The 26049-nt window shown below is 35.8% G+C and overlaps 2 protein-coding genes across 3 annotated transcripts; one reads left to right on the forward strand and one right to left on the reverse strand.

Moving 5' to 3' along the window:
- Positions 1-525: 525 nt before the first annotated feature.
- On the reverse strand, positions 526-15647 carry fam219aa (family with sequence similarity 219 member Aa). The gene is made up of 6 exons (XM_016551929.1): positions 15412-15647; positions 8101-8200; positions 6215-6317; positions 5337-5417; positions 2702-2777; positions 526-555 (listed from the first exon to the last, which is right to left on the reverse strand). Exons 1-6 carry the CDS (start codon positions 15469-15471, stop codon positions 526-528), a joined length of 450 nt encoding a protein of 149 aa, XP_016407415.1. The 5' UTR covers positions 15472-15647.
- Positions 15648-16928: 1281 nt separating this feature from the next.
- odf2a (outer dense fiber of sperm tails 2a) lies at positions 16929-25754 on the forward strand. Of its 2 annotated transcripts, none has more exons than XM_016551950.1 (19): positions 16929-17363; positions 18227-18346; positions 18542-18646; positions 18775-18948; positions 19648-19835; positions 19922-20060; positions 20183-20314; positions 20417-20491; positions 20580-20651; positions 20733-20849; positions 21017-21202; positions 22576-22685; positions 22799-22934; positions 23091-23201; positions 23389-23652; positions 24201-24301; positions 24710-24872; positions 24960-25085; positions 25168-25754. In XM_016551950.1, the coding sequence occupies exons 1-19, from the start codon at positions 17361-17363 to the stop codon at positions 25339-25341; spliced, it is 2496 nt and encodes an 831-aa protein (XP_016407436.1). In that variant the 5' UTR covers positions 16929-17360; the 3' UTR covers positions 25342-25754. The 2 variants fall into 2 exon arrangements, with proteins under 2 accessions (XP_016407436.1, XP_016407437.1); XM_016551951.1 differs by having other exon boundaries at positions 19922-20033.
- Positions 25755-26049: the final 295 nt, after the last annotated feature.

Here is a 26049-nt window from a genome sequence, read left to right on the forward strand (position 1 = left end):
CAGAAGTGATAGTGATTTGGCCACTGACTGAAACAGCTGAGATGAATTTATAAAGATGTTTGTAAGGAAAGGCATCAAATTGAAGCAAAACAGCAAACGCAGAGCATCCTGTTCCAGAGTACTACACTTAATGTCTCACAAAATGGTATTGCACTTTAAAATTACTATAAAGACGAGAGCACTAAAGTGTAAAATTGATTTTGAATGCAGGCCATTAGCATTTCATGCCTGTTCCATCTATAAAATAAAGAAACAACGCATTTTATGCATTTTGGCACAAACTAGATGAACTAAATATATAGTATTTAATGACAGAGATTATGGGATATGTATCTGGCAGCTGCTATTACATCAACACAAGCTTTCTTCCCTTCCTAATAAATCGCAACAATTCTCAAAACAAAGAGTTCTCAAAAATGAAATGCACTGAAACAGAAAATTGTACCGAATTATCTTGTTTGTCCTATGTAGAGGTACATCTTTAGTTTATCTTTGAAAACTAACATTTAAGTGATTACAATTTCCTTAGTCTGTTGGGTTTGTGTGCAGCAACTCCTAATGATAAACACAAAAATATGTTCCAAAAAGTCTCTTAGTAAACACATCTTAACTATTCAATGAGATTTCCCTGACTTAACAATTACATCTGCTGTCAGTTTCGTAGCAGATCAGTGTCTTCTGTATGGATATCTCAATTTAAGAGTATTCCCTTCATTAGTGTTTGCTACAATGCTACTCATAATATATTAATATGTAAGTTTGCAATGAAAATGATCTGAGAAACAAATTCACCTGATCACTATACACTCCCTTTCATTAGAAAACAAGCACACTTGTCCTAATAACATCAGAAAGCGTCTAGAGCAGATATTCTAGAGCAGTCAATCCCAAAAAAGGGGGAAAAAACAAAATGTTGATTTTGCTTTATAAACCTATAAAACAGAATCTGATTTATAAAATAAAATCATTAGGGCTGCCAAAAGATATTACTCTTTAAGCATTTTTTTCTCAAGTAAGTAGGCCTATTATATAAGTTAAAAGCAACACATTTCTCATTTGGTGTAAAGGGGCCCTTTCTGATGGACTGTGAGGATATTTAAGACAAAAAAGGTTGGGAAAACTGTTCTATAGAAGGATGAAATGTTCAGTTACTTGAGCAGCTGTATTCTTCTAATGTTGCACCATGCATTTATATACACCTCAACGAATCTTAAAGCTGTACACACCTAAGTCTAGCGCCCTCTAGTGATACAAAGACTTGCGTCCTACCATAGGAGGAACCAATGACAGTTATGTACTTGTGCATTTTCATTCATTATGTTTCGCTATTTTATGATAATTTCAATACACCCATTTTATTGTTTTTAAGTTCTTTAGAAGTTAATCTATGCTGAGGGTGCTAACTCTGAGCATAACCCACAAGGTTGGGACTGCGGGGTTCAAGGGAGGCTGGGGTTACTGAATTTTTTTTATAATTTTTAGGTGAACTGAACTTTTAAAATATATTACACGAAGCCACTTAAGAAAAGATGTGATGACTTAATAACTAACTAAACTAAACTATACAATAAAATGAAATATAAAAAAATTAAACATGTAAAAAAATAAATTAAATATAAAATTAAATAAAAATACTAAAATAAAATAAAACAAATAAATAAAATGTAAAATAAAATAAAAATTCTAAAAATAAAATAATCAAATTTACTAAAACATGTGTGATGACTTAATTAAACTAAACTATACAATAAAATGAAATATTTAAAAAAATAAAACTATGTAAAAAATAAAATAAATATTTAGGCTACTGTAAAGTTGCTACTGAATTAGCTGTTAATTTATTTTAATTGTGTACTGTAGAGACCAGAGTAAGTCTAATGCATACCTTGACTCTAGGGGTCAAACAACTAAAAATCAAGTCAAGAATCTTGCTGTGATTCTGAAGACAGACCTTAGTTTCAGTAGTCATGTCAAAGCAGTAACTAAATCAGCATACTATCATCTCAAAAACATTGCAAGAATTAGATGTTTTGTTTCCAGTCAAGACTTGGAGAAACTTGTTCATGCCTTCATCACCAGCAAGGTGGACTATTGTAATGGTCTCCTCACCGGCCTTCACAAGAAGACCATTAGACAGCTGCAGCTCATCCAGAACGCTGCTGCCAGAATTCTAACTAGAACCAGAAAATCTGAGCATATTACACCAGTCCTCAGGTCCTTACACTGGCTTCCAGTTACATTTAGGATTGATTTCGCTTGCGTAAACTACACTAGAGCGCGTACACACCTCACGCACCGGATGCCTGCGCGTGCTCAAGGCAGTTGGACATAGTGGTGTATAAGAGGTAAAAAAAATGATATAAATACTGTTCGGTTTCTGGCACAAACCGATCGTTTCGTGTCTTAGGACATCAATGTGTCGTCACGAGCCGCAGGATTTAATTTGGATTTGTCTGTGCATGTTTTTTTTACTCTCATAGATTTTGTTACCATTGCCATGCATTATACGACTGATAGACTGCAACAGTTGGAGTTAAAAATCATCATATGTGTTCTACTGAAGAAACAAAGTCACCTACATCTTGGATGCCCTGGGGGTAAGCAGATAAACATCAAATTTTCATTTTTGGGTGAACTATCCCTTTAATGAGACGGCAAAGGGTTCAAATAGTTAAGTGGCTTTATTTCAATGCTTAAGTACCTGGCCCTTTAGACATCTTACCTCAGCTGAGGAATATCCAGATGATGAATATCTGGACATATCGAAGTCATCATCACTAAAAGACAACAGGAAGTACACAGTCACAAACGGGCACCTTAATTTCAGACAAACAGCTACAGACCAATGAAATCAGCCCTTCTGCAGCAGTTCCGAGAAGAAATGACTCACTTAAAGACATAAAATAAAGTCTGCACACAGATCTATTGAGGTATTTCAAATATAGCTGCCATATTGACTGTTGATTTCCCTCATTTATTTTTCAACGTGGTTTCCGCCTATAATGTTTCTAGTAATATTTACAAAAGAGACTTTGTTTAGTCACAGTAGAGCAAGAGAGAGCGAAAAATGGCAAGATGACATTTCAGCCAAATTAATTTATCAGGAAAAACCAACAGCGACAATCTGGAGCCTTCTGCTGATTGCTGCGGTAATTACAAGTTGTTTTAATGAAGCTATGCTCTCCAAGAATGAGTATGACAGGAACTAGTACAAGCATGTGATGGACAGAACGCCTGAGCATGTGACAGACAGTGGGTCTACGTACTAAATGTCAGGGAATGAGTGTTACATACAGCGACTCAGCGAGGCTGACATGGAAAAAGAGAACCAGAGAGACAATGAACGATGGGTGACCTAAAACATGACTTAATCACAACTGCGGGCAGCTGAGGTCACAGAGATCCAGCAGACAGCTGGCAGCACAGAAAGCATTAAGTTAGGAGACCCATCTGTGTGAGACGCTGCACGCTGTGCCTGATCATCGGAACCGAACAGCAACCACGCTATTATGGCTGAACACATACTGTGACACATCTCATTACAGAAGGGTGTGGGCTACACAAATGATACCGATGATTTCAAGTGCTTTGGACTTCTGTCAACAAACATGTTTTCTTGCTTTTTTCCAACTATCAGGGCAGGAAACCTAGAGACAAGGCAAATCCTGACTATAGAATTATACTGTAAATGGTGATTCTGCATTCCAAACATCTATGAGTTTCATTCTTCTGTTGAGCACAAAAGAAGATATTTTGAAGAATGTTGGCAGAAGTCAACAAGCTGTTTGGTTACCAAAATTCTTCAAAATATCTTCCTTTGTGTTCAAAAGAAACTTATACAAGTTGGAACAAGTGGATGGTGAGTAAATGATGACAACATTTTCATTTTTGGGTTAACTATCCCTTTAATCCGTATTAAAAGGACAATGTCAAAAAACTGTATTTTACACTCACTTTTTAAAATAAAATTCATTCTAATTAGGAAAATGAATCTGCAGAACACATCAATAAGAAAATGCATCACAGTACGTATGTTTGCATACACTATTGTTCAAAAAAAATTTTTTTGAAATTAAAACATTTATTTAGCTGTTTTTAACACTGATAACAATAATTTAAAAAATCCTTAAGCAACAAATCAGCATATTAGAATGATTTCTGAAAACATCAATAAGAAAATGCATCACAGTACGTATGTTTGCATACACTATTGTTCAAAAAAAATTTTTTAGAAATTAAAACATTTATTTAGCTGTTTTTAACACTGATAACAATAATTTAAAAAATCCTTAAGCAACAAATCAGCATATTAGAATGATTTCTGAAAAATCACGTGAAACTGAAGACTGGAGTAATGGCTGCTGAAAATTCAGCTTTGCATCACAGAAATAAAATACACTTTAAAATATATTGAAATAGAACAGTTAATTTAAACTGTAATAATATTTCACAATATTACGGTTTCTACTGTATTTTTCTCATAATAATTTGTGAGCATAAGAGACTTCTTCTTAAAAACAAAAATCATACTGACCTCAAAATTTTGAATGGTAGTGTAAATATTAAAGGTTTTTAAAAGCCAGTTTAATTATTAGGATCAGAGAGAGGGTAGACAATGGTCATGTGAAAATAAATCATTAAAAATTATGGTAATAATCAATTATTTAAAAATATTACATTACATATATTACATTTACATATATTATTATTACATATATTACATTTTTGGTCTCAGAAACTTTTATATCATATGTTTACTTAAGGGGGAAAATAGCAAAAAAGTGTAGAATATGTCCACTTGAAGTGAAAGTGCTCCCTAAAGTTTAACACGTGAGATAACATTATGAAATATACTGCAAAACAGAACCAGATAATGACACTTGCTTCTGCCTTTCTAGACAATTTTGTTCATATTTAATGGGGGTCCCTGCTGTGATGGATGAGAAAATCTCTGAAGTGACATTTTTTTTTGTAAGAGTAAATGTTGATTCATTTTGCCAAAGCTAAAGTGTCTCGCTTTGCCTTCAGGAAAGCACATTCATTTTAAATCTTTTATGCTTTGCCAGTTTCTCACGCCAGTCTGAAGGGCACCAGCTTTACTCGCTTTAAAATTAGCTGGCATTTTGATTAAATGTCAGGTCCTTTTTAGATGGAGATGGCTGGCATTGCGTCTGCTAGGAAAATGGCACAAAGCTTTAATTAGAGGATTTATTTCCATTTCTCTGCAATTGATACATTCTAATCCTTCCCTTGAAGTGAAGCATTCAGAAATATTCACAAAAGAATTCAAGAGCACTTCCCAGAGAATAATAGAATGACGTTTTTAGTGTGAATACCTGTCAGTGTCCAGTGCTACAAGCGGCTTCTCATCTGGACTCTGGTCTAAGGATGAATAGCCTTTATTAGGGACAACCAACCTGTAATAAGAGTAGAAAAATAGAAGAGACTGTCAGACCAGTTCAATCAAACATGTACAACATCTATGCTTGAATGTGAATGTCGATAGATAGATAGATAGATAGATGGATAGATGGATAGACGGACTTTTTTTTTTAGATAGATAAGATAGATAGATAGATGATAGGGAATAAAAACAAAGGCAGCATTTTTTATTTTTAAATATTAACCTTTAATATTAATATCCACTTTTCCCAAATCGTTCTAGCACTAGGACAAATCTGGCAAGGGAAATCAAATAAATAAGAGGCATGGCTGAGTTTAACATTATCAAACCCTGTTACATTAGCCAGAGCCGGTGCTAGACATCTTTTGTTCCTCCTCTCTGGGACAAAAGTTGGAGTTAATCTCTGGCCCTCAGGCTTTTAAAGCAAGCAGGCCTGTGTGCAGCTAATCTTCAGGCCTAAAGCTGTGCTCTAAACCAGGCCTGCGGATGGGTCCTCGCATTTGAGCTAATCCTGACAGGGCACTAGGGACCGATGGGATGGCAGAAGTCCTCATACGGACTGCACTAACACTAATTAACATTCACAGACTGGAAAGCCTTCATATAAAGCTGCTGTTTATAGGATTTGATGTTGTTGATCATATTTTTGATGTACTAAACAAATCAACCATTATTATGAGGCCATACATTAGTTTTTTTTAAATGAACCATAAACATATATTCTATGGTGTTTCTCATGCACAAATGTTTCTTTTAAGAACTACTTGTGGGTTGGTAAGAAAGTAGTTTTAAATAAAGTTATTACTTCACCTTGTTCTGGCCATAACGTTATTTTTCTTGGGCTGCTGATTGACTGGACTACCCACAGTTCCATTCTTCACCGAGCCCTTCCTCGCAAGCTCTCGCTGTTTCTCTACCGAAAGAACAAATTCAAAACAAATCACATATTGTCTATTGATAGAACGTTCAAGCATTCAAAATGTAACCAGCAGCGATGGTGCGATCATAATATTTGCATACGGAATTTTTATTGGTCTTCATTCTCATATTCATTTGCATACTGAAGACTGAGTCTTCCTTGCATAAATTTAATAAACTGCAGTTCTTTTGAATCCAGATAAATACCATGGCAACACAAAGTTTTGTTATGCATTGAGACTACAGTCTTATTAATATTCCCCATTCTGCGTGGTTCTCTGGCGGCAGAACTGTTTCTTCAGGCGTGAAGTCTGAGCTTGACTTCTGCGTGACTTACACACACTGATCTGCGTGTGTGTGTGTGGGAGATTTCTCTGCGGTGCTATAAGTAATAAGGCTGTCAGAGGGAGGACTGTAAAGTGAAGTTTAATTAACAACAGCAACTGCTGTATTTCAGGATGCCCTAACCGAGCAACACTGAACAGAGAGTGATGTGAGATACAGATGCAGGATAGGAGAGAGATACAGTGGAAGAGAGGGCTGAGCAATAAGCAATGTTGTTTTTTTCCTGTTATTTGTGGGGAAATTGACTCATTTTTAATTTTATATATATATATATATTTTTTTTTTTTTTTTTTTTTTTTTTTTTTTTTTTTTTTTTTTTTTTTTTTTTTTTTTTTTTTTTTTTTTTTTTTTTTTTTTTTTTTTTTTTTTTTTTTTTTAATAATATAGATGGCCAATTATAATTTTAATGTTATGTTTGCAGTGTTGTTATTTTTAACTAAGACTAAAATGATTGAAAATTGTTTTAAGTGATTGAAATGACACTGCAATCAAATAAAATATAAATATTTGATGAAAAACTAAAAAAGAAATTAATGACTGAAATAGTACTTTTATATAACTTAAATTATTTAAATAACTGAAATTGAAATATCTGAAATAGTACTAAATTAAATAGTGCTAAAATTACTGAAATAACTGAAATAAAAATAAATTAAAGCTAAATAGAAATATAAAAAAAAACGTACAATTAAAATAACAAAAGCACATAACAGCATTAATAAAACTTAAACATTAAAAATATAAAATAAAAGATAATATTAATAAATATTACAATAGCATGTAAAATAACACTGCATGGTTGGTAACAGACTACCAATAATTATTTTAATGTTATGCTTGATAACTGATAAATGTATAAATTTTGCATCATACCAAATTACACATTTTTTTATTATTCCGTTAATTATTAAATTATTACCAGTGACACAAAGTAAAGTAGATTGCTTCAAATGAAACTGAGCATGAAAACTTTTTTAATATTCAAAAAGATGGATGACTATTTAGATGCTTTTGAAACCAATTATTCCGTTAATTATTAAATTATTACCAGTGACACAAAGTAAAGTAGATTGCTTCAAATGAAACTTTTTTAATATTCAAAAAGATGGATGACTATTTAGATGCTTTTGAAACCTGACAAATTACATAAGGATGTTTTTTTACACAGAAATTATTATGCTCATATTTCAAATTTCTTCGTAGATACTTTATCTGAGAGAAACATTCAGACTTGAAGACTCATTACACCTCCTGCTTATCGAAAACCACGCTCATCCATTTCACACAGCCTCTGCTAATCGCTTCTTAGCTCTCACTCCAAACCGTATGCTTCACAATCACAATATCAAGTGAGAAAATCAATACAGTCGTTTTTACACTCAAATGAACAAATTACACTGGTGACGATATGGCATCAGACCAAAGTGCCTCACCTATCTTTACTTGTAGCGGAGAGGGCTTGTAGTTGATGGCGACTGACTCTGATTCTCTCGTTCCTGTTTCAGCCTCCAAAGTGGACGTTGCTGCAGGATCCTGGAGACAAAAACACAATCACACTTATCAGGTAGATGCAACACTACATTCTCAAGTGCAGATGCTAGATATTAGCAATGTGATAACTACACAATTCCAATATCAACTAGCTGACAAATGGATCTTGAGGACGTTGTAGATTCAATATGAATTCGGAGTGTAAATCTAGAAAACCCTTTCAAATCTGAAACCGTGTAATGGACTAGCTGACAAATGGATCTTGAGGACGTTGTAGATTCAATATGAATTCAGAGTGTAAATCTAGAAAACCCTTTCAAATCTGAAACCGTGTAATGCAGAAAGGATCCCTCTGGTACAAAACTCCAACCATGCTCACTCAGTGTGCTGATGAAAAACAGACAGCAAAAATCGGACTGGTTGTAAATAATGGCATCTGGTGAGACAGGCCGTGTATCAAGGGTGTTGATTTTACTGGGGTTGGGTGAAATAACACGAGTCAGCACAATGTCACCATGCTGTCACCGGAACGGGTCATTTTAATACATCTCTCACGTCTCAGATTTGCTTTCACAGCTGTGCTCCAGCAACTTATTGATTCTGGGAGCAGAGATAGACGTAGGGACTGTGCAGTCTAATTTATTGATTTATGCTAAAAATCTTTTTTTTTTTTTTACATTAGGGGTTCAACCGTAATTTTACAAAGCTACAAGAAAACTTTTTGTGCGAAAAGAAAACAATAACAACATAATTTATTCAACAGTTCTTCTCCCCGAGTTACCGTCTTCCTCCATTTTGGAGAGTACCCAGAACGTAATCAACGTAATCAGCATTGTGTACATTCAGAAGACAGCGTGTGCATGTTGAACGTAAACAACGCTGATGATGTTGATTATGTTCTGGGGTACTCTCAAATGGCAGAAGACGGTAACTCGGGGAGAAGAATTTTTGAATAAGTTATGTTATTATTGTTTTCTTTGCGTAGCTTCTCGTAGCTTCGTAAAATTACGGTTGAACCCCTGATGTCACATGGACTATTTTACTGATGCCCTTGCTACGTTTCTGTGCGTTGATCGTGGTAATATCCTTGCTGTCTATGGAGGGTCAGAGAGCTCTCAGATTTCATCAAAAATATCTTAATTTGTGTTCCGAAGATGAACGAAGGTCTTACGGGTTTGGAACGACATGAGGGTGAGTAATTAATGACAGAATTTTCATTTTTTTTGGTGAACTATCCATTTAAAACCTTTATGTATAATGCATTATAAAGGGTTATTGACAGGGGTGCACATAAGATTTTCAGCCTGGTTCTCATATGAGAAGCTGGAGATTTGGTTTGGTCCTCACACGACACATGGTGTGACCCATCAAATATAACTATAAAAAATAAATTAATAATAGTGATAATATTATTGCACTTTATTTAGATTTTTTAAATAAAATAATAAACTAAATAATAAAATGTGATAATACTATTGTATTTTAAAATAAAAACGGAGTATTAAATACAAATACAATTATTTTATAGTAAACTTAAAAATAAAATGCTAATATTTTTATTATTATTATTATTATTTTAATTTGGACCTTAATTATTATTTTTAATTTAAATTATTTTAATTTGTTTTTTCAAACTTAAAATCAGCAAGCTTTTATTTTGGCGGATTGCCGGCAAGTAAGTATATGCGCTTTCGGGTTTAGCGCTGCCGATTGTACAGCGTCAGTGAATTAAATGTCACAGTTTTGCATTGTGCTTTGAAAACGTTAGCGGGTAGCCTAGATTTATGCTTTCAGTTTGAATATAAATCTTATATAGTACAGTTTGTCGATCTCAAATGGTAATTGTGCATTAACAGCTGTCAACCATGACAGTACGCAAACGCGCGCTCTGAACTAATTTACACAAAGCATTTCTTATTTTGGTCGCGCATGCGGACCTGCGGACCACTTATGTGAACCCCTGGTTATTGAAAAGGGTATAATGCATTATAATTATTCATAATAGCTTGTCGTAAATAATTATAACCGGATTTAAAATGCATAGTGTAACAATGAATTGATAAGTGTTATACACCCGGTTTCATAGACAAGGCTTAAGTCTAGTCCCAGACTAAAATGCATGTCTGGGCTGTTTTAACTGAAAGAAACTTGCACTGACTGAATTTAAAATATGTCAGTTTCATTGTTATGTATCAAGATGCACACCAGTAGTAGTATTATCTAAGGCATGTTAATAAAAGCTACTTAAACGTCCTGATTGAACTATGGCCTAAACCTAGCTTAACCTAAGCCCTGTCTGTGAAACTGGGCCATTGTGTATTAACTGTGGTTAAAGTTATTCATGAGATTGTAAAATGCATTATAAGGTGCATTACAAGGCATAATTAATGCATCAAAACTTTTATAATGCATTATACATAAAGGCTAAGTAAAGTGTTACCAAAACATCTATTGACAATTTCTGAACAAAACTGTAGTAGTGTAAAATTAAAAGTATGACAGTCCAGTAAAATATGTTTTGTAGTCAAAGGTCTGTTACTACAATATTCAAGTCTTGATTCTTTATTCATTTCTTTTAGAAATATAATGGCACTACAGTTGGACAAATGGATAGACAAATCTTACTGTCTTGTTGTACAATATAACATTTACAACAAGCCTTCATTACTACTCAAAGTCCGAGCCAATACACACCCTCCTTTCTCCACAGCCTCTTTTCTGCACAACTGCTTGGTGGAGAGATGGATGAAAGGAGGGAGATTCTAGCTGTCATAGTAACCGGCCGGTACTTCCTGCATAGTTGGCTCGCATGACACCAGGCATGTTTTGTTGCTCCAGCCTTCAATATGTAGGGTCGGAGTGCTCTGTGACATCATTCGAGACGGGGTGAGGCAGAACAGAGGGAGCTTGTTGGAGGAATGTTGACAGCACACCCAAGCTGCCTCTGCCAACAGAGCGCCTATTATGACCTAAAAAGCCTGCCTTTATTGGATGTGGCCCATGTGGCCATCTGAGAGTCTCTGGGCTGTCATCATGAGCCCCTAGAGCCATGTGATTATAGCAATGCTATGTTTTTGGTGAAGTTCATGACACACCAGATGACTAACTGAAACGTCAAACCACAGACAACAAACAATCTGGTCAGTAGATGGAATAATGTGAATTGTGAAACACAAGGGTTTTCAAACTTTCTGATGCCACAGACACCCAAACATGATGATAACCTTAATCTGAAAATATAAAGGCCACTATATCATTTCATGTATAAACACTATTAATAAAATATTATAAAAGTGTAAAATTGTATCTATAAAATATTGTTTTTAATTCTATATCAAGTTGACACTTTTTCCCCCGATATATATATATATATATATATATATATATATACACACATATACAGGTGCATCTCAAAAAATTAGAATATCGTGAACAAGTTAATTTCAAAAAGTTAAACTTTCATATATTCTAGATTCATTACATGTAAAGTAAAACATTTCAAAAGTTTTTTTTCTTTGTTTTAATTTTGATGATTAGAGCTTACAACTCATGAAAGTCAAAAATCCAGTATCTCAAAATATTAGAATATTTATATTTGAGTTGCATTAAATGACCATCCCTACAGTATAAATTCCGGGTATCTCTTGTTCTTTGAAACCACAATGCCTGACCTGAACCCCATATGGAATCTATTGGATATTTTCAAGAGAAAGATGAGAAACAGTCGATCCAACAATACAGACGAGCTGAAGGCTCAATAGTATCTCAGCAGTGCCACAGGCTGATCGCTTCCATGCCACACCTCACTGATGCTGGAATTTGTGCTAAAGGAGCCCCGACCAAGTATTGAGTCCATAAATTAACATAATTTATATATATATTCAAATAACATAAAAAAAATATAATATAAAATATTTACGTAATATAGACTACTATATATACACAGAGATATTTGGGAAAAAATAAAACTTAAGGAAAAAATTATATAGCACACAAACTACTAAAACTAAAATCAAAATGAAAACTAAAAATATAAAAATGAAACACTACTAATAAAATATTATAAATGTGTAAAATTGTATCTATAAATTATTTAATTTCTATATTAAGTTGACACTGAATTTTTTGTAACATTATTCATTTTATCTCTATATATTTGCTGATAAACAAAAAAACATTTCTCCCTATTCTTCATATATATAGCACATGGCAAAACTACTCAAATCAAAATGAAAACAAAAAATATAAAAATGAAAGCAAATTAAAATTACTATAAAAACATAATATATCATACCATAATATATAAATAATACTAAAATAACATTGATATACCTAGATTTACATTTTTTTTTACACCATTTCAGAACTTTTCCACTAAGTACCTATTAGCAATATCAAATATCAGTATCAAAATGTAATATCAAATGTCTGACATTAACAAAACAAACATGCTTAGCTCATGTTAGCGGTAAATAAAAGATACTAAAACCTTTGGCGGATCACTAGATGTAAAAAACAACCCATATCATAAAGAAATCCACTTGTGGAACAAACATGAAGTAGACTTGTTATTGAAGGAAACCTCTTTGCCCACTGATTCAGTCGTGGCATAGTGCCAGCTGTAGGCCTGGCAGGGCTCTCACAAACCCTTTAAGCTCAGCACCAGATAAAGAGACCAGCGGGGGATTGTGGGTAATAGCCCAACAGGATACCATCAAGCTCCTGAAGCATCTAATCATATGCTGTGCATAAAGTACATTGTGATTCATCTTTATCTCCAGCTGTTGCTCGTCCACAATGTAATAATTTTCATTTTTTCGAGCATCAGGATACACCTTCAAAGCAAGGTAATGCTTCACGTCAACATAAATTTAAAAATGCTATCTGTCTTTATACTTTGTGGTCTACAAAGGACTACAAAGTTGAGTAAGCCGATGTTATTGAGCTTTCCAGACAGCCTTTGTTGGACTACACAGGCTACACAAATCTCAGAGCAACACCATAAAGAACAACATCAAAGTCATGCATATCCCACCAGCTACATGTACAACTGCCCGTGAAATTTATGCAAGATCTACTGGAGAAAACCAAGCCTCAGAGCATACAGAACCCAATCTGATGCAACCCTAATCTCTGGTCTCATTGTTTAAAGCTGATATATAAGATTAAGATAATCAGAAATCTATAGGAACTGAAACACATAAGCAAGTCTTCATTGATCTAGAGCAGTGCAAGTGTCACACATCCACAGAAACACATCAAAAACAAGATTACCACGATGAATCCATTGACACATTGTACACTTGTAGGTCTCGTGTAAAATCTCTCCCAAGGACTAATGTTCATCCTCAAGAATGACAATGAGAAGGTCAACTTTTAACAACAGGAAATATTATAGATTAAATATAGATTAATGGCATCATGTGGGATCTTATGATCTGAACTCCAGGATCTTTACGCCCCTTCTTGACCACATGTCATGTCAATATGGCATTTTGGTGATGTTGGTTGATGAAGGAGATGAAGATGAGCGAATGCTGACACAGCTGAGGCAATGAAAAGGATTGGTGGGATTATATGACTAGATGAACTCTGGACCAATCACAGCAAAGCATGATCCATAAGGTGACTACCATGATAGTGGTTAATCAGAATACCAACAATAACCAACTGAGAGATATATATATATATATATATATAGCCCTATATTATTATTTATTTATATAAAATAAAAGGGATGGGATGGGTTCATCTACTTCTTAAATTTCCCACTGATTTAAGGGGTATTTACTGGTTAGGGTTTGTGTCAGGACAATGTTTGTTCAACAGGAATGATGTTCTAGAACCAACAAAAGATGCTGATCCTGGAAAATGGCCTACTTGGCAAAATTACAGTCACTGCAAACCGACAAGCGTTGTGGCAGCTAACTGTTATTGCTGCCCTCCTTTCATCCACATGGCATTCTGAAATTAAACTGGTCATTGTTGTTATTTTTCTTATTTATGTGACCTAATAGACTGTCATCTTCATTTATGTATGGTACAACAAATCAGAAAGCCAATAACTAGTAAATTCATAAAAGGAAGGAGCATTCTTCTCTAAAAAACAGGAGACATATTGCAGTGGGTGTATGTCCTTTTCTATGGGATGCCCACAGAAGAATGAATTAGCATGAGAAAGCACAGTTTGTTGTATAGGGTAACAGCTGGGTCTTTAGCACTTTTATCACTCCGGGCCATATCTCACCAGTCCAGCATATTCTAAAGTGCACACTTCAGTCCAGCCAGATAATGCAGGCCTACTAACTGAATGAAAACATACTTACTTCACTGGAAATCAATGTGTTTACACAAGCTCTGAAACAAATAAGACATTCAGGAAATTCAAGATGTATGTGTCTGCTACTACTGTCTGACTAGGCTGACGCGTTCAAATCTATTCAAGTCAAGTACTTTCCGGCTTGTATTGTTTGTAATTACCGTCCTTGTGCTTTCTTACAAAAGTTAAATTCTACAGTATTGTGTTATTTTAAGAGTTTACTTGTTATTTTACTTTTAATTGTATTTAATGTACAAATTCTAATTCAATTTAAGCTTAAAACAATCAAAACATTTAGGGACTGGTTCATTGCGTGGTCCTGATATTACCACAAAAAAACATTCCAGTGCAGTTCATTTGTAACATTTTTGCTATTTGGTTCATTAAAGTAACAATTTCATATAATCACTCAATTGATATTAGTAAGAGCTTAATCATTTGGTTCTGGGCGATTCATTTGAACAATAGCCTAACCGTCTTTTCCGGTCCGATTCATAGGGAGTCAGACTGATTCAAACTCAATAAACAGCGCAGACCGATTCATTGAAAAGCTCCGATTCAAAAGAACGTAATATTCACGAATCGGACAGCTAATAACAAACAGCCATTTCTGTCGGTCAAAAATAATATCATGTATATAACTTGTGTTGTGAGAGCTTTTATTTTGTCTCATTAAGGCAGGTTTACGAACATATAAACGCGACTAGGTACATGTCAGTAACGTACCATAACAACTGGCATAGTATCAGCATAGTTAGATATGTCGGTTTTGTCTAAATAACCCCACCGATCATTTAGATGACATCTGGTAATGTGCCTGACGTTTGTGGGTAAGGTAATACAGAATTACTGTCTTCTCACACAGTGTCATTTCCCACGACCTGTAAAGGTGCACAGTGTTATTCTCTATGTCGTGAGAGTGAGTGATACTTACCAGCAGCTTCATCTCTGGATTTACTGGTGGCACTTGAAATCTGTCAATTTCTTCCATCATTTTGATAAAACGTCAGTCTTGTAAAGTAAAGCACAAATGCTCAAGGTGATATCTTAATTGAAAAACGCATCTATTCACTCTCTGGGACGGTTCAAAGATGCCGAGCTCTCCAGCATCATCTCTAGTTGTTTTCCGCTATCTGGCTATTACCAGTCAGGGGTGACTCAACACAGCAACATCTGACTTCCGGGTCCGGACTCCGGATCCCTCCCGTAATGACGTGAAGATGAATAATTAATCAGCCTGAAAGTTCGATTAGATCGTGCAGGCAAAACAACAGAATCCACAGCTACTGAAAGATAAGGTAGATTTGCAGCTCAAAAGCTGCTTTGGATTACTGGCAAATGAAATATGATAGTCGTGCAGATACTGTTATCATAATAATTTAATTCTTCTACAAGTGCTAAAATATTACTTTTATAGTTTATTATTGTTTATGTGAATGATTTGTTTGTTGTGTTAAATACTGTGGTTTTGTTTTATATATGTAAATCAAGTAAAAATAGCAAGTGGCAACGTTGTTGTTCTTGTTTGTCTTAAAGGGGTCATATGATGCTTTTTTAAAGATCATTATTTCGTTTTGTATGTGTCAGCTTTTATGAAACTTTGAAAGACAAGTGTCAATGAAAAACTAAATACTTGTCGCTATCACCATCTTGTGGTGTTTTAGGCATGATTTACACTTACGCCTTTGCATGACTTTTATTTTGAAACAACATCCACAAGAATCCAGTCAAGTCTCTTCAGCGGTCTATGGGTAAAAAGAGCAAACCTTGATTTTGTTGATGCCAAAGATGTGAAATGAGCATTATTTATATTGTGGAAAACATTATAGTCGAAATATAGTCAAAAAACTATATAGATGTTTTGTTTTTGATACCTTTTACTGTGAAATGTACTTATAATTTTAATTTTAAAATTGATTGGTTTAAACCGGGGGTGCCCAAACTCGGTCCTGGAGGGCCGGTGTCCTGCAGAGTTTAGCTCCAACTTGCCTCAACACACTTGCTGGGATGTTTCTAGTATGCCTAGTAAGAGCTTGATTAGCTGCTTCAGGTGTGTTTAATTGGGGTTGGAGCTAAACTCTGCAGGACACCAGCCCCCCAGGACCGAGTTTGAGCACCCCTGGTTTAAACAAACAGATTACATTTTTAAAATATAAAATTATTTATTTATTTATTGACGCTTTTATTTTGAAAGCTAACTTCACGGTTTTTAGGCGCCTTGACGTTTTCACGTGGTTAAGGCTAGAAGGCATACAGAAAAAAATACTGGGCATGCGCACATCAATATAGCGTAATTTTTCTCACACTGGACAACAATAATTACTATTTTTGCATTATTGTAAGGGGTAGATTTAGGGTTGGGGTAGGTGTAGACGTTAAGAAAACACAATCTACTAGGTAGAAAATTTAATTTATTGTTAGCTTCCGGTTTTCCCCACATGTTGCTGTAGCCTATTTGTGGGCTCACCAGCGTCGGTTTATTAACAGACGCTGTAACAAAATAATAGATAGCATTTCCACAGCTTGTTTATAGTTTCTGGTCGAACAAAGATCATCGCTGGAATGTCGTTAAACAGATATGCTAAGCTTTGTTTGTATTCTTGACAACAACTGCAGCTTGGGCCTTTGTTAGGCTTGGTTTCTAGGGACACCGTTGCTATAGACAGCGTACTACATAACGCTGACCAAGGTCTGGCGATTTCCTCCAATCACGATCACGCACTTGCAACGAAACCTTTTGAATCAGCCAATCAAATGAAAGACCGATTACCCACCGGAAGAAAGGGTTTTCGAGACTCTGGGATGACAAGAAAGCTGAAGTAGTTCGCAACTATTTTAATATACATTTTACCCGTATCAACGTTTGAATGTTTGTATTTTCGCATGGTAAGATGGTTTGCAAAAAAACAAGTTTCGCTTTATGTTTTAATGACTTTGTATTGTAGACATCTTCAAACTATACTTCTACTGATTTATGGACAATTCTCCTGCTCTATTTGCAGCTTCTGTCTTACTCATGATTTCGGTTTCATTTCTGTTTCGCTGTCTTTGTGTTTATGTGCCGTAAATGCTAGTTTCTGCTTCCTTAGGAGGTTAATTGCCTGTTAGCTTGCAGCTCAGTGTCCTATTTGGCTTTCATTCACTTCTGAATCCATTTGTGATGTAATGGTGGTATATGGTTATGAACATACAGGTTCTTGCATATAGAGAATTTGCTGTCACCTTTACATTAAGCCAGATGTCAGTCATGATTGTAAGAGGGTCTGTTGTGGTGGTCTCGGTTTACCTCTCTGATAGTCTTGAGCACTGTCCTCTGAAACATGATCTGAAGATGTATGACCAGTAAAATGATCCTTCAGACATGTGTTCCCTGATCTATAAACAAAGACTGGTACTTTACTTGAGTAGTTAGTGTGTAGTTATGACTGGTTTAATTTTAAAAACAAAAAAATTGAAGTGATATAAAAAATGTAAGTGTGTGTGTTTTTATACCTTTTAATTTATATATTATGCATTTTTTAAAATTTGTTAGATCATCAGACATCCAATTTTTAAGAGCACAAATATTACATGCCACCTACTAATTATTATCAGTGATTTAGATAATGTATATTAATTATTATGACAATGCATTACATGATATACAGGATTGTATGCTTCTTAGTTAAGTTCTAGCAGTCGTACAATCTGGATGTTTTAAAAAAATTAATTTACGTAGGCCTATTTATTGATATTTCTCTTTTCTGCAGAGAAAATCAACGAGAACAAGCTCTTCTTCCCCACCTCTGCATGTGCATGTGAACGAGACTACGCCTGTGCACGTGCATGTGAAGAAAAGCACAAAATGCAGCCCTACCAAGACAGCCCAGGTATAACATAAGCTTGTAGTCTCTGCATACACAACCATCCTCAAAATACTCTTAAATATATAATTACAATGATTATTACACAAGAATAAAGAAATGTCTATAGAGGTGTGGAGCTTCAGATCTTTTAATGCTGCTGAGAAATACTCTAGAGTTCCTTAAAACCATCACTCATCATGTATGTCTTTTATGTTCCAGGTTAAAACAAAAAGTAGCTTGCATCCTACTGCTAAGGTGAAGACGAGGGTCCCATGGATCCCACCTGGCAAGGTCTCAACACGAGAGACCTCATATAATTGGGAGGTCAGATAAATATTACAGATACATTCCCATTTGTGCTTGTGCACAATTTGTGTAAAATAGTGCACACTATGCAGAAAAGAAAACCATTTTTGTTGTTTTAGATGTTTTGATATTTATGTATATTTTAGGGGCCATCTCATCGTCTGGAGATAACACCTCCACAGGAACCAGAATGTTCCCAGTCTCCTCTCCGAATAGAAGATCTCTCCATGGATGAAGAAGAGGCACTGCATGGACGCATCAATCAGTACGAGAGGAAAATCGACAGCCTTATGACAGAGGTCAGCTCTCTGAAAAATGAGGTGAGAAATAAGAGATTGGAGAAATGGAGAAAATTTTCAAAGGCAATTTTATTGTCATTCTTTTCTTTCAGCGAAATTATATCCCAGAAAATATTCATCCACTAATTAGAAACAAACTGTTTCTATTTAAACACATATATACACTATAGTTTCGGGTCTGTAAGATTTTTTTTTTGTGATTATGATTTTGAGAGGTCTCTAATAGCAGTCAAGGCTGCATTTATTTGTTAAAAAATACAGTAAAAACTGTAATACTGTGAAATGTTATTACAATAGCTGTTTTCTATTTGAATATAGTATAAAATGTCATTTATTCCTGTCATGTCGAAGCTGAATTTTCAGCAGCCATTACTCCAGTCTCCAGTGTCACATGATTCTTCAGAAATCATTCTAATATGAATCTTAAGATTTATTATTATCATCAATGTTAGTACTGCTTAATATTTTTGTGGAAACCATTACGGTCATGTTTGATCAATTTAATGCATCCTTACTGAATAATTTCGTTTATTTCTTAAATAAATAAATGATAAAAATGTCATTTAAAATGATTTTTCAAATTAAAAATTAAATAAATTAGAATAATATAATTATTTTGCACACGGACACACATATATATATATATATATGTGTGGTATAATACAGTTAATGTGGTACACATGTGAAATTAATAAAATTGTGTGATGTTTGTGTTTGCAGGTAGAGCTTCGTAAGAAGGAGCAGCTGCTAGAGCGTCAGTCGGAGAGATTGAGCGCAACACAGCGCGTCATCGCTGAGCAGGAGGAGGAGCTTGCAGAGGTCGCCCGGGAACTGGAGGCCACAGAGCAGGAGAACTCCCGCCTACGGGAGTCCATGGAAAAAATGCTGGAGGGGAATGATTTTAGGAGGTATGATGAAATTGTTGACATTTTAACAGTTTGCTATTACCTATAACAAATTTAAAATTCCGTTTGAACCATTTCTTCTTGTCTAGATTAGAGAGGGACAGTTTGCAGCCAGACAAAGATGTTCTACTCAGGAAACTGCTGGAAGCAGAGATGGACAGCAGTGCAGCCGCCAAGCAGGTGTCGGCCCTGCGTGAAACGGTCAGCCATATGTCCAGGAGTCCGAGTGTGAGCAAAATACACCTTTCAAAACATTTCTGATTGGTTTTTGTGAAAATTTGAAACTAGAATATCTTGAAAAAGAGCCAGAAACAGAAATGAATAAAAAAAATGTTCATACCTTTGTCCAGGAGAAAAAGATGTCAGGATCAGATTCAACGCTCTTGACCCGACAGAAAGAGCTCTTGCTGCAGAAGCTGGAGACTTTTGAGAGCACTAACAGAGCCCTCAGACATCTTCTGAGAGAACAGCATAGTCGAGAGGTACTGCTCTGCACAAATTCAAAACAACAATTATTAAACAACTACATTTTATTGTACTTAAAACAGTTATTAACTTTTCTATACTGCTTTGTGTTATAACAGATGGAATCACAAAGACTCTTAGAGCAGAAAGACGTGCTTCTGAAAAAACTTTCTGATGTGGAAACAGAAAATTCGGTTTGTGTTATGTTTGCGAAAAGCATGTTGCACTGTAAACAGGTGTTTTTGAATTTTTTATAAGAATGAACTCCTTTCTGTATTCCAGCATATTCTTGTAAAGCTTCAGGACAAAGACAGAGAGATTAACCAGCTCACTTCCTTGTTAGAAAGTGAAAAGGTAAACTGTATTTTTAAGCATGTTTTATAGACACGACACTGACAATTATTTGTGAACCTTTATCAATTCCCATTTTAACAGGACAGTGCAAAGACCACCACTGAACTGTCCAAAGTCTTGGAGTCCACTCGAGCACATCTGCAGGGTCAACTACGCAATAAAGAGGCAGAAAATAACCGTCTCAATGTTCAGATCAGGGTAATGCATACAGCATTGGCTAACAACATAATGGTTTTCAAGCAGCATGTGCCACTCATTTTATAGTGTTTATTCTACAAGACATGTCTAGTTGATAGCTAAATAACTTGATGTAATCCAGTATATATGGTATATAAAATGTATGAAAGTGTGTTGATTTGGTTCAGAATCTGGAGCGATCCATCAGCCAGCAGCAGGGGGAGGTAGAACACCTGCAGAATCAGTTGCTTGACCTCAGACAGCAGGCGGAGGCTGATAAGGAGGCCCTGAAAAAAGCCACACGGGCACAGAAACAGCGGACACAGCGCAGTGAAGACACTGTGGGACAGCTCAGTGCCCAGCTCTTGGAGATAGTGAGTTGAATGAGCTTAATGTGTACTGCTTACAAAGGTTTTTTAAATAACAGTTTGCTACAATGAATGTTGTTGAAAAAAAGCACAGTAATTTGCATCTCATATCAATTCTGGTTAATTCATGACTCTGGAAATGGAAGGCTTACTATGTACAGTAATGTTCAGAAGTTTGGGGACAGTAAGTTTTATTCAGCAAGAATGCATTAAAGGGGTCATATGATGATGCTAAAAAGAGCATTATTTTGTGTATTTGGTGTAATGAAATGTGTTTATGCGTTTTAAGGTTAAAAAAAACATTATTTTCCACATACTGTACATTATTGTTTCTCCTCTATGCCCTGCCTTTCTGAAACGCGTCGATTTTTACAAAGAACAAAGTAGTTTCGCTTTCACAACGAAACACACAGCGGGCTTGTGTGAGCGGAGGCCAGCTTGATTGAGCGGCGGCGGGCGGCCTAGAGTGAGCGGCCGGCGGCCTAGAGTAAGCGGAGGCCGGCGGGCTTAAGAACGGCGGGGCCGGCGGGCTTGCGGCAACCACATGTGACGACCCCGGACTGGACTCCGCTTCGTCCACGGTGAAAGCCGATCCGGCGATCCACAGCGCGAAGTTGATGTATTTCCTCAGCCACCAGCATGGATCAGCTCCAGGCACGACGAAGCAGATATCGTCCTCTTTTGGAAGGCCAAAAAAAGTAGTTCGCTTTCACAACGAAACACACAGCGTCTTCACGACATGGCAGCAGCGGCAACAACAATACTACAGCGAGAATAAAAGTTACGCCTTCTTTCTTTGCGTGAACATTTGGGCGGCGTTATGAAAATCTTCCCACATCGTGACATAGACGTGTGGGGGCGTGTTAGAACGAGCCGTTTTAGCTAAAAATTTAAATCGCATCGTATGACCCCTTTAAATTGATCAAAAGCGACATTTATAATATTACAAAAGTTTTTTTTTTTTTTTTATTTCAAATAAATTCTGTTCTTTTGAACTTTCTATTAATCAACAAATCCTGAAAATATCATGGATTACACAAAAATATGAAGCAGCACAGCTGTTTTTAACATTGATAATATGAAATGTTTCTTGAGCAAATCAGCATATTAGATAATGTGACACTGAAGACTGGAGTAATGATGCTGAAAATTCAGCTTTGCCATTTTACATTTTACAATATAATAAAATAGAAAACACTTATTTTAAATGTTATTCATATTTTACAATAATATGATTTTTTACTGCATTTACTATCAAATAAATGCAGCCTTTGTGAGCAAAAAAATGTACAGACCACAAAATTTTGAATGTTAGTGTAGATTTTGTGTCATTTTTCTATGCCAGTATATGATATAAAAAGATAAAATTATCTTCACAGGAAGCACAGTTGGCAGATGCTGTGTCAGCCGCAGAGAATTGGAGCAGTCGCCACGCAAAAGAGATGAAGGAAAAAGGACAGCTAGAGATGGAGCTCACATTGTTGAACAGGTCAGCAGTGAAATGTGTCCTTTGTATTATAATGTAAATCATAATTCTGAATAAATGCAAACCTAGAGAGCCTCCCAGAAAGCCATGCAACCCATTCTTGTGTGTTCTTTTAGCCGTATTACAGACCTTACGGAACAGTTGCACGGGCAGGAAGAGAAAGCCCGAACAGAGAGAGACGGCCTTTTAGATCGCCTTCATGAGCTCAATACAGAGAGCACTACTATACGCCTGGAGAACCAGAGCCTTAAGGTTTGTCCCTTTGCAGTTGTACTGTCCAAATCACCAATTTGTTGCTTTTTTACAATTGAGAACCAGTCTCATTTTATCCATAATCCCTCGTTATGCCTTTATAATTAATATGATAAAATGAATTCAAATGAAAGCTGAATTGTTGTGCTTGTGCAGGCCACTTTGTCTGCCGTGGAAGAGAAGTTGACATTGTCCCAGTCTGAGGTCCAGCAGGTCAAAGTTTCAGTGAAACAGTATGAGAGCTTAGTGGACAGCTATAAAGTCCAGGTGTGATCATAATACTCTAACTCATTGATCACAATTATGAATTCCATATAATACTCTTCTGGACCAAAGTTTGGAATTACGTTTTTTAAAGAAGTCTCTTATGCTCACCAAGTTTGCATTTATTTTTATTTAAAATACAGTAATATTGTGAAAGTTTTGGGGACTTTTTTGTTTCTCATCAACGTAGGTTCAGAAGACCCGTGCCGAAGCAGATGAGTACTCTGCACATCTGCAGGGGGCTGAAAGTGAAGCCCAGGCTGTAAGAGACGAGCTAGACCAGGAGATCCAGAAGGTCAGGAAGCAGCTTCAAGGTCGTTTGGTGGAGCTGGAGCCACTTCCTGAAGCTCTGAGACATGCCGAACTCCAGTTGCAGGAAGCTCATGAGAAAGAGCGCTTGCAAGAGAGAAGAAACACAGAGCTTGGCACCTCCCTCGCAGAGCTACGCATCAAGGTGTGTTTATTATGTATAAGTCCTTGAAATTGGTTCGCATTTAATTTTAAAAACGCAGCCAGTTGTTTAATGAAGAAAAACTGGTTGAACACAAATGCCTTGGCAGAAAAAGCTGCAAAGCTCTTCATAGTGTTAACAACACTACTGTGAACATGTGACTGCAAACATTTACCATATCAATGGCTATCCGATATTCAGCAACTTGGCAGGGCTGTTGTGTCATATTTCATATGCAAATAGGTTAGCCGTTCTTAACAAAGGTTGTAAAAATTTACATACAGAAGCATTAAAGATACATTAGCAAGAAGAGGGTCAGTGTTAATGAACAGTGTGGAAAATCTAAATGATGAAGATTCTGTTGCAAGAAACTTTGACTATGAACCTAAGTGGGGTAAAATAAGATTTTAAGAAAGGGTATAATATGGCCAATTTGAGTTAATTGGGATTTTTATTGTATTTCCCAATTAAAACACCGGCAAACACAAACTAAAAGGCTGTTTTATGTTTTTATTGACAGAATTTTATTTGTTTTGGTGGTTTGTGTTTAGGCGGAGCAACAGGGAAGTCTGGCAGAAATGTTGAGACACAAGAACATGTTGCTGCAAGAAGAAAACAAGCAGCTTCAGCACAAAGTAGAGGGCCTTGAACGGTCTGTCACTTTGTCCTTTTATAACTCACAAATTTCTGTTATTCATTTTAATGTGTTTCATGTTTTATAGGGATAGTTCAACCAAAAATTGAAATTTTGTCAACATTTTCTCATGTTGTTCCAAAACTGTATGAATTTCTTTCTTCCGTAGAACATAAAAAGATATTTTAAGAAATGTATTTCTTGTTCATGGGCTCAAATGTTGTTTGGTTCCTAACATTCTTTAAACAGGATTTCTGCGGGTCTTAAAAACATCTTAAATCAGAGCAGAATTCATAAAGTCATGGCATTAAAAATTGCATGCATTGCTTAAAATAATCATACCAACTCATGTTTGGAATGACATGAGGTTCAGTAAATTATAGTGTTTTTATTTTTGGGTTTCATTTTATCTTCTGTTGTCAACAGGAAGCTAGAGGAGGCTAACTCCCAAAATCGAGACCTCATCCAGGTAATTTCAAAACGTGAAGAAACAATTCATAGCAACCAGGTGCGTCTGGAAGAAAAGTCTCGAGAGTGCAGTATTCTGGCTCGACAGCTGGAGGAGGCCCTGGACGATGCTCGTCGACAGGTCTGTACCACTACATCTTTAAAAACGCATGGATTTAATCATTTGCATTGCTCGGTTTTTTATTGAAGATACCCTGTTGATTAACAGGTTACCCAGACCAGGGAGCGAGCAGCCTCTAAAGAGCGTGTTACACAGTCCAAAATTGTTGACCTAGAAACTCAACTGAGCAGAACAACAACTGAGCTCAACCAGTTACGACGAGCCAAAGAGGAGGTCAGTGACATTTCTCCATATGTGAATTTCTGTTAGATATTTTTGTAAAAAATTTGTCAAAACACCCATAACTTTCTTACAGGCTGAGCGGAGGTATCAGAGCCGTTTACAAGACGTCAAGGACAGATTGGAGCAGTCCGACAGCACAAACCGCAGCCTCCAGAACTATGTCCAGTTCCTCAAATCTTCTTACGTCAATGTGTTTGGAGATCCTGCTCTCACTGGATCCTCGTTCCGCACGCCTTCACCAATCTGAAAACTCTTTCAGGTGTCTTTTTAGACTTCCTTTACATGGACTGGCATGTATTCGTCTAATTGTCACTACTGATGACCTCTTGACTTTGCTGTGCATTGTACTTTACTCTTGAAGGATTATTTATTTAACATGGTCATTGTACGTGCTACTGGTGAGTACCAAGAAAGATCTCTTTTTAGTATTACATATCCATCCTAGAATGAGAATTCTGGTCTTATAGACAAATTCTTGTGTCATTTTGCCCTGTCTCAAGGTGGCCGTTATGCAATAAAGAGAGTTCAAGATATTATCTTCTTGCAAAACTTTTCTTCTTTAATTTACATATCAAAAATGAAGGTTGTACTGCGCGTACAATAATTTGAATATTGTCTTTTTTGAGCTTTTGCTTTTATCTGGTTTTAAAACACACACTTGGCTTTGTAGTTGCAGTATATGATTGTCAGTTTAAATAATATCAGTATATACAGTATGATGATGGTTGTATAAAGTACAGTACGAGTTTGTAATTCATAATTCATCTCTTATATCCATAAAATACCATTTAAAACATCACAATTACCTGTTTAAATTTGTATTAGCTTAGTACTTGAGTTGGTTTAAGAGACAAAATGACAACAAACTCAGGATTTATCTTTTTATTTTTCAGCCAAAGTTGTTTTTAATTATAGCAGGGTCATTATGTGAATATATCTATATCATAACAATGCA

This window comes from Sinocyclocheilus rhinocerous, unplaced genomic scaffold (genome assembly GCF_001515625.1).
Source record: "Sinocyclocheilus rhinocerous isolate Xijiao unplaced genomic scaffold, SAMN03320098_v1.1 scaffold585, whole genome shotgun sequence".
NCBI classification, from domain to species: domain Eukaryota; kingdom Metazoa; phylum Chordata; class Actinopteri; order Cypriniformes; family Cyprinidae; genus Sinocyclocheilus; species Sinocyclocheilus rhinocerous.